This window comes from Falco rusticolus, chromosome 5 (assembly GCF_015220075.1).
Source record: "Falco rusticolus isolate bFalRus1 chromosome 5, bFalRus1.pri, whole genome shotgun sequence".
Taxonomy (NCBI): domain Eukaryota; kingdom Metazoa; phylum Chordata; class Aves; order Falconiformes; family Falconidae; genus Falco; species Falco rusticolus.
In genome coordinates this window covers 34,768,387-34,781,148 of record NC_051191.1, presented here as the reverse complement: position 1 = coordinate 34,781,148, position 12,762 = coordinate 34,768,387, and the positions used below count along the sequence as shown (strand labels likewise).

General features: G+C 42.1%; 2 protein-coding genes across 7 annotated transcripts in view; both read right to left on the bottom strand.

Moving 5' to 3' along the window:
* The window catches only part of PTPRB (protein tyrosine phosphatase receptor type B), a 62,944-nt gene extending 59,719 nt beyond the window's left edge, over positions 1–3,225 (bottom strand). Inside the window, exons 1-2 of one of the 2 annotated variants that reach the window (XM_037388221.1) lie at positions 3,115–3,225; positions 1,426–1,818 (exon numbers count right to left, since the gene is read on the bottom strand). In XM_037388221.1, the coding sequence (XP_037244118.1) occupies positions 1,426–1,818; positions 3,115–3,169 (448 nt within the window). In that variant the 5' untranslated portion in view covers positions 3,170–3,225. The remainder of the gene's footprint in view (positions 1–1,425; positions 1,819–3,114) is intronic. The other variant, XM_037388220.1, reaches the window with a different exon arrangement.
* A 715-nt stretch (positions 3,226–3,940) lies between these two features.
* PTPRR (protein tyrosine phosphatase receptor type R) overlaps positions 3,941–12,762 on the bottom strand; it is a 148,384-nt gene continuing 139,562 nt past the window's right edge. For all 5 annotated transcript variants that reach the window (XM_037390050.1, XM_037390051.1, XM_037390052.1 and 2 more), the window contains 2 exons: positions 11,608–11,721; positions 3,941–5,163 (listed from right to left, as the gene is read on the bottom strand). In XM_037390050.1, the coding sequence (XP_037245947.1) occupies positions 5,070–5,163; positions 11,608–11,721 (208 nt within the window). In that variant the 3' untranslated portion in view covers positions 3,941–5,069. The remainder of the gene's footprint in view (positions 5,164–11,607; positions 11,722–12,762) is intronic.

The following is a 12,762-nucleotide window of genomic DNA, read 5'->3' as shown; positions in this document are numbered from 1 at the left end:
CAAATAGATGAGAAGGTGCTTTACGACCCCACGACAATTGTCTTAGTACTCATTGGTCTTAAATTGCTTCTGCTTTGAAGATGATTAAGAAAAGGATGTAAAGTTACTTTTAACTCTGTTAGACCACACTTCATCCAGTTATCTAAAGAAAATAACAATGCCTGCATACCTCATCTTAGCTTTTCATGGTGTCTTTGAATAGGCAAGCCATACTCACCCTATGCACAGGTCTTCAAATAATTTTCCCTTTTTAATCTCTAAAGTATATGGGAGGGCTGGAATGGCGTCTTAGCCAGTTTTCCATTCTCTGATTCTGCAAGCTGTCCTTTCAGACCTCCACTCAGGTGAGTGGTCCTGCTGCTGTGAGTAGAGTTCTGCACATGCAAATTCGCTGAAAAAATTGGTACCCTGCCTTACAATGAATGGGAGGTTAGAAAGGTTAGAAAGAACAAGGATTTGTTTTAAACATTCAGAAAACTTGGTCATATGCAAAAATATTGGGTCATAAACCACTTTTTAAAATCCTGTGAAGACAAGAATTAATGTGTGTTCCCCAATCAAAGGCTCAACTCTACAGGCTGTTCTTATTTATCATGAAGAACTGCTTAATAGTGCACAACAACGTCAACAGGATTGTCAGGAAGGACTGACAACAAGACATCAAGGAAAGTGTTATTAAGCAGTATTCAAAGTGTTATTAAGCAGTATTCAAACCATTCTGCCTTCCCTTTTGCTATGGATATGGAAACATATAACCACACAGGTATAGCAACACATCTGTAAGTCTGTGCACAGACCCATGCAGCTCAAAGTGCTACCTCAAGAATTTCTGAGATTTTTGATTCAGTTCATTATTTTCAGGATTTTGAGTGTTCTCATATATATTGCAACTAGCAAAGTGACACTGTGTAAACATGTGAACGTGTAAGCCATGTCTGTTCTAATCATGCATTTGGGTTAATCAGAGAAATAATTGTGCATATGTTTGATTTTCAGATGTCTTCTTGCTCTTGACAGATTGAATCTGGACTTGTATGATAAAATGAATGGGGAGGAGGAGGACTTATACATCCATATTTTTTTAAAGTACTAGGAATTAGCACCCACAATTCTGTTTAAAAGTGAAAAAGGAAATGACACAAGAATAGAAAGATGAGCTTAACATAAGCACTTTGATCCAAAGACTGGGAGTAGACAAAAGGAGAGACATCCTGGAAATATAAAACGGCTTAAAAAGCCCACCAGTTGTGAGAAAGACAGCAGTCATCTCAGCTGTTCTTTTTATAGTTCTCTCAACTCTTTTCAACTATTAAAAATGTTTTTCTGTATGAATAAAATATCATCATTTTTAACATTTGAGTTAGCACAGAAGAGACGTTTTTGTTACCAGAACTTTCAGGGTACTTCCTTGAAGGAGTAGCTCACCTTGCTTTGAGCACAGATTTACATAAACAGGTTTTCCCGTCTCGCTGGCTTCTAGCTGCATCCATGTGTGAAGGTATTTCTTACTCTGCTTGGCCATTACCTTCTGACCTTGCTTTGTGAGAAAGAGAGAGCTGTTGGCCACCTTCAGGAGCCCATCCTCCTCCTGGCAAGTCCACCTGACTGCCTGGGAACAGTCAACAGTGATGCTGCGAGACGACAGGGCAGAGCGTGTGGAGATGCTCAGGCACCGGGCAGATTTCACATGGAGGAGCCTGTCATCTGCCATCCACTGCCACCTCTGGTTGAGGTTGGTCATATTGCACTTTTCCATAATGACTCCTCTCTTTTCTGAAAGACATTGCTGTTTCTGGACATGGATAATCAGAAACCCTTCTGGAAGAAGAAAATTCCAGAAAAATACAACAGATTACACGTGGTTATTTAACAAAAAGCAAATTCTTGATGATTTAAAATACATTACTGAATAAATCTCTCTTCCCACTTTCTATGTGTTGAACTGTTAATGAACTTTACGTATGTTGAACCTACCTTAAAAAAACCCAGATGCACAACCCACATGATGCAAGTGCTGGTAAATGTAAAGATCGAGAATGAAAAAAGCAAACTATTGTAACAAAGGTTACCTTGACCTTCATTATACACAAAAATGAAGAAAAAGTTAAACTGGATATAAAAAAATCCTTGGACTACTAACTTTAAATACCAGTTCTAAATACCCAACTTCCTCTGCTTAAAAGCATACAGAGATCTACACAAACCCTCAGTCTGCTTTTCAGTTTTACAACACAGTCTTTTCACAATATAATTTACTGCCTGTGAATTGTTTTGGTAAAACTCATGGCATTTCTGAAGAAAACATATAAGAGGGCATTCCCAAATCTGTGTGCCTCTCAGTGCCCGTGCCGTTACAGGAATGGAGGCTCTTTACTGATAGGAAGTACATCTATTTTACTGGATTTACTCCAATGTCTCTAGCTGTTAGTTTTGTAATCATCCTAATTCATATTGGATTAGCAATTTGTGCTACCACACTTAAAGAGCAACACCAAACACTTAAATGAAGAGAACTACAGTGCATTCATCAAAAAAGCTCAAAGTTACCAATGCAAAATCTGTTATTTGTTACAGAACACAAAACTGGTGATTTCAAATGCAGCCCCCCTGCCATGACTTGTTTAGGATTTTTCCTTTTTTTTTAACTTTCAGTTACTCAAACATTTCTAGCCTCATTAGTTACAAAGTGCTAAACCTAATGTGTATTTATTTCCCTTGGTTGAGGTTTGTCATCCCCCTGTTTTTACAGACCTGCGTATTTTCTGACTAAGCATCACAGAAATCTCCTAGCTCTGGAAGTTTCACAAAGGAGGAATAAAAAAAGAGGAATCTCCCCCTCAAAGAGACTGTCCCAAAGCTCAGCTCCTGGGTTGTCTAGCAGGAGATCTTCTTAAAAAAAGAAGAGGTATCTCCAACATAGAAGGAGACAGTTTATTTTCCTTTAGAAAGAAATCTAAACAGAACAGGCTATGTTGGCCCTGCCCCCCATTCCTCTTGTATGAACCCCCGGCGAAGAAATGACTTGGTTTTTGTAAGTCACCAGCTGTGCCGGAGGGCTCTGCTCGGTGGCAGAAAGAGCAATACCGTGGAGGTGAAGTGGGGAGAGACACTTACCTGAGAATGTCAAGGCAAGACAGGTAGAAACCAGGACGTGAAATAAAGAGTCCATTTTCCCTCTAGCAACTCCCCATGCTTCTCTTAAAAAAACCACCTCAGATAAGTGAAGCGAAGGCTAGGAAGGAAATGTGCCTTCACAGGGGGAAAAAGTCAGTGACGAGCACTTCCTTCTATTCAATTGTTTTTGGGAATTTTACACCACTTTGTCCTTTCATACGATTCTTCAGAGTTTACTAGTTGCTTTATTTAGGAAAAGTACAAGCAAGAGAGACAGAGAGGTTTTCAAACACCTGGAAAACTAAAAGAGATGATATTGAATCTCTTTAGACTGAAAGAAAAGGGATTATACTTTTGTGTAGTTTGCTGTCTGTGAAATACTACAAATCTGCAGGTGATCTGGATGGTGCTGAGTAAGTATACACTGTGTTATCCAGGGAACACACATTTTTTTGTTACTATATATAATCAAGCAAAATCTCAATATTGATACTTCTAACTCCACAAGTTCTAAAAGCCTAGTGTAGGGGGGCGGGGGGTGGGGGTGGGGAAGGGGAAGAGGAGGAGGGAAAGCTCTGAGGTCTGCACTGGGTCTTACACAAACGCCCCTCGAGGGATCAAGTGATGCTGGTTTTGCCTTCCTGTCAGGTGATCTTCCTTGCTCCATGTCAGTGGGAAATTGGCTGGGTCCTCTGGATTGGTTCTCCAGTGGTCTGAAGCCATGGTGGAGGCTAACCAAATTGTTCTGGGCTGTGCCTGTTTATGGGGGTACAAGAGTGTGTGGTGCATTAACTGCTCTAGGCAAGAATAGAGACTTCAGCAAATATTTTATATCAAGTGTAATTTATTAGCAGTATGAAGCAAAGTCAACATCACTGCATTAAAAACTCATTATACCCTGTAAACAGACCTCCCAGTGCCGTAGGTCATAATGCCAACTTTGCATTTCTCTTAAAAACAAACTCTTACTGAACAGTAAAGGAAACAGTCATAGCAGCATTTTCTTTCTTGTATAACCTGTTGTGGAACAGTCCATATCACTAAAGGCATCTATCCCTTACTGAAAGGGATAGAGCAGATAAACAACATAAGCAAAAAATTCCGTATTAATAAAAGACAGACAAATATTTAAAATCCTTACCATTCAATATATGCTACAAAGTTCCTTTTAAAAGTAAAATGACTTACACAATTTACAAATACACTGGATTTGGGTCTGTAGCAGAAGCATGTTCTAAGACAATTAACAGTATAGAGTAAATACATACACACTGAATAACAGACATTGTGCTCTGCAACTGCTCTGTAAGACCTACAGTAAATACACATTTAATAGTTAATAGTATGAAGAACATATATTTCCATATAAAATATTAACTGCTTTTGAATATTTTCAAAAACAACTTTTAACTTTTTTATTATCTCATCTTCTTCTTTTTTCTTAATTCATAATTGAACACTTGCAATTTTAGCAGCAAGAATATTATGTGGCCAAGAAACAAGCTCACCACATAATCAGTAATAGCACTTTACAGTACAGTTGACAGTCCATTCACAAGACAGTTTGCAAACGTTAAAGCATTTATACACTTGATAAACATTTCTTCTGTAGAAGTTCCAATGTCCATCTGACTGCAGCAGTAGCACATACATACATTCCATATGGCAGATACCAGTATTACAGAATTAAACCCACCTTTAGATATATACGCGAAATCCATGTGTAGTTTCAGTACGGTACCTTCTTTATAAATCGTTTTTGGGAAGCTCACAGTACATTCATATATGGTAAGGGTCCAGCAATCTCTATAACTTTGCCAAACAGCCCACAGTCCTTTCAGAAGTTGGCCTCAAAGCCACTCTTCCCACTGCAGTAAACTCCTTGAAGAAGCTGCTGGTAGGTAATGAAACAAATTACCTCAAGAGACTGACATTCGGTTTTACCTTCCTTGGCTTCACTGGACAGCTTCTGCAGAAAGTCTGCTTTCATACAGACTCAGTGCATGGTGCACAAATTCATATTGTTCACTGGTCTGAACCATTCCACCCCTGAAAAGGAAACACATTGGAATGAGAACTTATTTCTTAAGAATGCAACAACCTCCAGCCCCTGCCAACCCCATGACCACCAGATAATACAAGCCTTTCTCTCAAATTCTGACTTAAGAGTTTGCTTGAGTAAGTGGGAGATTTGCCTGAGCAGAAGTACTTTCTTGATAACTTATGCCATCCAGCACATGCCCAGCATGATTCCTGATTCTGTCAGGGGAGGGACTAGACAGGAAAACACCTGGCGTCTACATTGTTAAAACCTACATTTCAAATTCAACACATTCAAAGAGAATTTTGCTCAGTCACTTAGGCAAGGAAGGCCAGATACATGGACACAGCAATAGTACTGATGAAGCCAGGGAGTAGTCAGAATCTGGCCTTTCATTTTTGTCCTTTACTAAAACTGTAACCTCTGGTGACCCTCAGATTGCCTGTGCAGAGAACACCTCTTCCTGTCCTCTTTCTAACGCCTACAATGCATCCTGTCTGAACAGCAGCCACCTAAGACATTTTACAGCAGTGACTCATTTCAGCACCAACAAGACAAAAGAGTTTAACTTGACCATAAAAAGGACTAGTTACAGCCAGCCTGGATTAGACGCCTGCATTTAATACATTCACCTGATAACAATCCCTTTTTCAGGTCTAAGTATGAGGATCAAGTCCCACATCTCCAAAGCCAATTGCACGGTAGTGGGGAGGGGATGATGTCCCACAGGAGGCAGATAAGAGTGGTTCCATTATTTAGTAAGACTGCTATTATTCCATTCTCACATTAAACTGACCCTCTTTCTGACAGCGCTAAGGTCTTCCAGGTCTCACTTCTCATGGAGTAAAGCCTCAAGTTTACTTAATTCCACTTCTATTTTCTCATCTGCCAGGGTACTCAAAGCTACCAACTCTGCCTCAAGAACCAAACGGCCAGTTCATCCTCAGCATATCCTGGAACAGCTAGTTACCTCTGGGGCGATGAAAGACTAAATGACCTTAGCAGGAAGGAAGACATTAAGATGTGTATTGTATTTGGCTTCAGCTAGATCTTCATTGAAACAATCAGGTTTGTGAGGGATTTGGATCCAGAGCCATGTCGAAGCCAGGCATCTTACAGGAGAAGATCTGAGAAACCCTCATGTGATCCCTTCAGACAGCCTAGCAACAAAAAGGTCTACTGATATACAAAGCTATACAAAAAATAGTAAAACTGCCTCAACGAATATTGACCTTTAGTATTAGAAAATATTATCTACAGCCACAAGGTCCTTTTATTTTCTTCAGTGCTACTGGATGGTGAAATGGCTGTAGCAGGAAAAACACAGAATAACACCTACTTCTTTAAGCAAGCAGCTACCTGTCTGTGCTCCTCCAGTGAGCTCAAGCAACTGTAGAACACTTTTTACTCAGCTGCAGGTCTATTATGATATGCTATACCTAGGGGTTAAATCACGGACCCTTAAATGGTCCCTGTCAGTGCAAAAAGCAGCAGCCTTTTAGCTTTGCCAACAAAGACATCCACAAATTCATAACTCTTGGCTGCCTGCTGCCTTCAGCTGCTCTCCTCTGTGCCTGTCCCCTGCCTGGAGATCCAGTGAGAGTCTAAAGGTGATGGGAGGGCTTTGCTGTGGTCCTCTGTGCTGCCTAGCCTCCTTCCTTCCTCCTCTCTGCTTGCATCCTGCCCTGCCCACGCAACCCCTTTCCAGCCAGCTTCCTTCCCTGTCTCCCCCATCAATGTTCCCCCAAGATGTTCTCTAAGGGAGTGGGTTTCCCAGGTTAGATTCGTTGTGTGGAAGGGGTGAAAGAAAAGAACATGTCCAGGGAGAAGGACTTGGCAGGAAGGGCAGGTTAAAACAGGTTTGGCTGCACTAGGCTGTTTCTGTGAGTGATCCTTGCTCCTCCCTTTTCAGTGCTGAAGTAACATCAAAAATCCTCACGAAGGCATATATAAGACTGCTGGGACTGAACCCAGCACTACCATATTTGCCTTGTGTCAGCAAGCACAGCTGGGATGTTATGATGCTTCTGAACTCTGTATGGGCAAACCCATGCACATTTCTGTCAGCCTAGGGGCACCTGAGTCCTATACAGAGGTTCAGACAACTTGGCCTTGTCGGTTAGGACCCTACCATCATAGAATGGTTTGGGTTGGAAGGGACTTTTGATCTAGTCCAACCCCCCTGCCATGGGCAGAGACATCTTTCACTAGATCAGGTCGCTCAAAGCCCCATCCAACCTGGCCTTGAACACTTCCAGGGATGGGGCAGCCACAGCTTCTCTGGGCAACCTGTTCCAGTGTCTCACCACCCTCACAGTAAAGCATTTTTTCCTTGCATCTAATCTAAATCTACTGTTTTTTAGTTTAAAACCATTACCACTTTTGTCACTACAGGCCCTGGTAAAAGGGCTTTGTCCGTCTTTCTTATAAGCCCCTTTATATATTGAAAGGCTGCAGAAAACAGTCCCTGGAGCCTTCTCTCCTCCAGGCAGAACAAGCCCAGCTCTCTGACTGCCTTCATAGGAGAGGTGTTCCAGCCCTCTGACCATTTTCATGGCCCTCCTCTGGACCCGCTCTAGCTGTTCCATGTCTTTTTTGGACTGGGGACCCCAGGGCTGGATGTAACACTCCAGGCAGGGTCTCACAAGAGCAGAGTAGAGGGGCACAACTACCTCCCTTGACCTGCTGGCCACATTCTTCTTGTGCAGCCCAGGATACAATGGGTTTTCTGGGCTGCAAGCTCATTGTTGAGTTGCTGGCTCATGTCCAGTTTTTAAGCTACCAATACCCTCAAGTCCTTCTCCTCTTTGTTCTTGTGCAAGGCTCACATTTAATAGTAAGGAATTATCTGTGACCCTAAGACATCAGATTGTGCAAAAGGCTGTGTGGAAGAGCGTTTCAGAAGGAAATCTGCTCAAGGAGGGAGGCTTCCTCTCCCGTGTCCCTAGTGCCCAAAAGGGATGTACCCACAGCTACAGCACCTCTGGGAGTGCAGCCTTCGTCCTCCGCTAGCCCGCACTGCCAGCTCCTCTGTGAGCTGCTGGGCTCTTTGCTTCTTTGGGACTTTCTGGGGTGATGCTCAGAAAAACCTGCTCCTGGTATCCTGAGGGCTTGGGGACAGTGACCAGCTCTGCCTGGCCAGCCATGGGGCAGGGCTGGGTCGTTTACCCTGCCCTCTGGCTTGCTGCTAGTGCAGCTGCATGCAGTCTGCTCCAGAATGAATGTGATGCAGGGGTTGGGATTTTTTTTTTTTTTTAACCTGAGGTGATTAGTCAAAACACTTGAACAATGAATTGACGCACACTGGAAACTCTTTTCATCCTGTCTGAGGAGCCAAGAGCAAAGTTATTGGACGTCATTCCAAGAATGTGCCTTTAAGGTTAAGAATGCGCAAAGTTTCTCAATATCACAGAAAGTCTTGAAGATGCCTCACATCAAATATTTCCTGTTTCTGTTGCAAAACAAAAAATGAACGGGGGGGAAAATAAGCTGAGCAGACCTGTGGGTCTGTCTTTCTACGAATCCACACAGAGTGTGGCTGTATTTCCATCCTGGGTCAAGATTTTGAGTGGGTGGTCCATTTCCTCATATTAGCTCAATACAGATGATTACTGCCAGATCCATTCACCCCTTAATTTACACTGAACAGCTGAGAAGAAAGCGGCACCTGTACATACTTTACCTAGGAACAGTTCTCTCCTGCCTCATTCCCTGTTGGAGCTCTATTTTAGACTTGGTTTCCAGAGGGGGTACATAGGCAGTTAATTGAACTATTTTTAAGCTTAACTTTTTGCCACAATCTGCAGTTTGCCTGGATGCTTGTTTGGATCTCACTGAGTGTGCTGGGCAATGAGAATGTTTTGGTACATTCCTACAGCATCACTGTGAGTCCCTCAAGCGCAGCTCTTTTATCCTGTTGCTTGATTCACTTCAGGAGAGAAGTGGCCACGGACCCATGTGACAAAAAGTTCACACACAAGTGGATACCATGGAGTGTGTTCATTCCATCAGTAGGTCTGTGCCTGGATGGTGCAGCTCTGAGCATGAGCAAGCCTGGCTGGGAACCCAGGAGAGATGAGGCATCAGGGAAGAAATATTCAGTGTACACCTTAGGCAGGTTTCTGGCTCCCAGGTGGTCAGAAAAGACCATCCTTTTCTGCTGAACTCTCTTGTTTTCTGTTTTGTGAGGGCAATTTGATGCACAAAGAATAAATTGGAACTCAGCTGCTAGCCACCATCATAAGGGAGACAGCCTCATCACTGTCCTGCTCTGCTCCTGGCTGTAGCCCATTGCTAACGTTGGCCACGCTGGTAACTGAAGCGCAACACAGCTATGTCCAGAGGCAGCTCTTGCAGCCAAGCCTAGTGAAATGTTAAGTTCATTTTGCCAACTTCATACCACACGTAATGACCATATCTCACAGACCACCTGCCAATAAACACCATGTCAGGACTGGGTCAGCAGGGGAAGCTGGTGTCATTGAGCTTTGTCCCTGTAACAGTGATACTTGGCCAATTTATGGACCCACAGTCTGGCTGGGCTAGCTGTGGCTACTCTAGTCTTAGGGGCTGCTAAGTTCTGTTAGCAATCCTTGTTATAAACTGACTGCCAGGTGAGTGAAGGCCATTCTACCATATGCCCAGCTGGAAAAAAGAGAAGTAAAAGAGGTTTTGGTTTCTGAGTTTTGCCCAGAAAAATGTCTTTAAAAATTAAAACACATATAAAAAGATATACTTTTTGTCTCCGGCAATGCCTGATAATATGAAGAGCTGAGGCACCTTAAGCAAGATCTCTGGAGTCTACTTATATAATCTGAATCTCAAAAAAATACAAAATGTGCAAATCACAAGATTTAACAATTCTTATAATGAACTTTGCGTCACTGAGATTGCTGGTATGAATGTTTATATTTGGGTCAGATTTCCACTCTCTTTCCAAGTTTATCTGGGCTACTAATACATATAAGAAATTTCATTAGTCAGATACACTCGATGAAATTGTGTTATCAATTAAATGCTGAAAATTTAGATTATTTTTTTCTGTGGCTGAAATAATGACATAAAAAATGATGTAGCTGAGACCTCAGTTTGCTTCCACTTCTCTAGGATGGATTGTACAAGCAATAAAAAAGTTATCTTATAATAGAAATATTAAAATGGGGGAGAACACTACAAACCTTCTTCAATAAGATGAACAGATAATCAGAATGGAGTGTTGGAAATTTGGAGTTGATAATTTAAAACAGAGTAAGCATTTTTCCCTCAGCTCTTCCATCTTTTTTGTTGCTGAGATTTTTAGGTCAGTAACTCCCCCTGGAGAATTTTACACTCCAAGTGACTCATGTTGCCCTGTAAGGATCACATTACAATCTCTAGTATGATGAAGGCACTGAGGAGAGGGCAGAGGAGATGATCCATAAACATGGTCAAATATATGGATTCTGGTCCTTCTGCAATTTGTGGTTCCAGTACCTTTCAGAGCTCTTCAGAACAAAAAAAGTCCCTTTGACCTAAGCTCTTTTTCAGCATTTGCACCCTTGTGGGTTGTTTCCATTTAAAGAAGAAATGCATGCCAGAAGCAGGTAAAATACTTGCATGGATATTATATGACCTGGTATCTACAGCAGGAGAGGAAAAAGACTTCTCTATTCTTGGTGCAACCCTGTTTACTTTATAGAAAATCCTGTTTTCCCAAGCAGACTAAGAAAGAAAAGTACAACCAAACCAACAGTTCCATTGTGCACAATACCCACATCCTCCTTTCCAACACAAATCTCTCTTCAGCCATGGTTTCACAAAACAAAGCGGTTTGCAACAATGCTGGCTTACAGTGTTCCTGCTCCCAAGCTGTGAATTCAATCAGGGAATTGATCTGCCTTCAGAAAATTCTGCAACAAATGCTTTGCTATTTTGTTAAGCTGGGTAAGTTTGCCAGCCCAATTCGAAAGGACCCCCAGCACTGCTGAGAGAATAGCAACAGCACCAGATCTGGAGCTCTCCGCTGTCCAAAGAAACTACACACTGAGTGAGCCTGGATGTCCCTGTCAATCCAGGCTCAAAGACAATCCCTTGCTTCCAGATTGCCCCATGTCTCCTGTATTCCAGTGGGATGCTGCAGACAGCAAAAAGCTCCAGGAGGGGAAAAGAGGAGTGCCAAGTGCCCTGCAACTGCAGGGTTGCCATCTCAGGAGAATTTCATTCAGTGGTGTCTCACAGAAAACAATATTCCTTATTTAGGATCTAAATACAAATGTCACCTTTAATATTGGGCTAACGCTGTCATAAAAGTCAACAAAAGTGATGGCAGCCATTTCATGTAATGCAACATTCAACTGTGAAAAGGTTTTCAGAATCATTACTGAATTATCACTGATCATTACTGAATCATTTCAGTAATGATTTGAGAATAATTTCAGAATCATTGACTGATTTATGGTTCTTTTGGAACTCACCGATCCACTCGTAGCTGGCAGACAATACTCAATGCATCTACAACTCCCTCTTCCTTCAACTGCTGACAACCAATGGTTGTGGCAATAAAACATCCAGTTCTTCCTATACCAGCACTGAAAAGAAGGCAAAATTTAATAGGGGAATAGAGTCCACAGATCAAAGGAGTTAAATAGAAAACACTAAATATATTTGAAAACACTAAAAATACAAAACAAGGAATTGCTAGAACCCACAGTTCCTGGGTGCATGGCTAGCAAGGGTAACCTCTCAGCTCACTTTCTTAGAGAAAAGTGAAAGGGTGCACTGTTCCAGCAGTCCAGTTCATGTGGGTAGTTTATGAGGCTTACATGTTTCCAGTTTGCACACAAGTGTGTGGTACAAAACCCAATCTCCATTAGCACCACAAAGTCCAAATGTACTCTGGTGCAGTCCAAGCAAATGATGGAGATATGCACTGAGGTGGGGGAAAAGTCCACCCAAAGGCAAAATCAGCGGGGCTTTATGTTTGAAGCCCCCAAAGTATACGGGGGTTTGTTCTGCTAACTGTAACTCTAACAGTGAAGGTAAAAAGGACATAGGACCATGCTGATGAAGTTAGCTCCCTCTCCTGTGACTCTGCAGGAGGGAGAAGGATTTGGTGCTGTAACTCTCCAGGTTTTCTTGATGCCTGCTTGGAAACAGCCATTTTGGCATTATTTTTACTCTGTGGCCTCCAACACTTTTGAGAGTCTCTGCCCCACTCTGTTTCTTGCTTAAGTAATGTGGAATTCAGTGCAGCTCATCCCTGTCACGCCACATGGCAGGAAAATGTGAGGAAAATAGTTAAAACATAGTCAGAGGTCAAGAGCTCCATGCCTGGCTTTATAATAAATACTTAACCATTGGGTGCCTTACTTCTTTATCTCTGCAATGGGTATGAATGCTACCTGCCTAATATGAGCCCTGCAAGAGTTATTTAAATTAATGCCAGGAAGAATACATTGAGTGTCTCAGATGGAAGCTTCATATATCTGAGTGCAAATTGTTACCAGGAGTATGTGCATTTGCTGTAGCTGAAACAAATCGCAATCTACTCAGCACAGAATGAAAGACAGGAGTGCTTTAGAGACTCAAGAGCCCTCCCATCTGGAAACGAAAACTTCCAAGAGGACTCA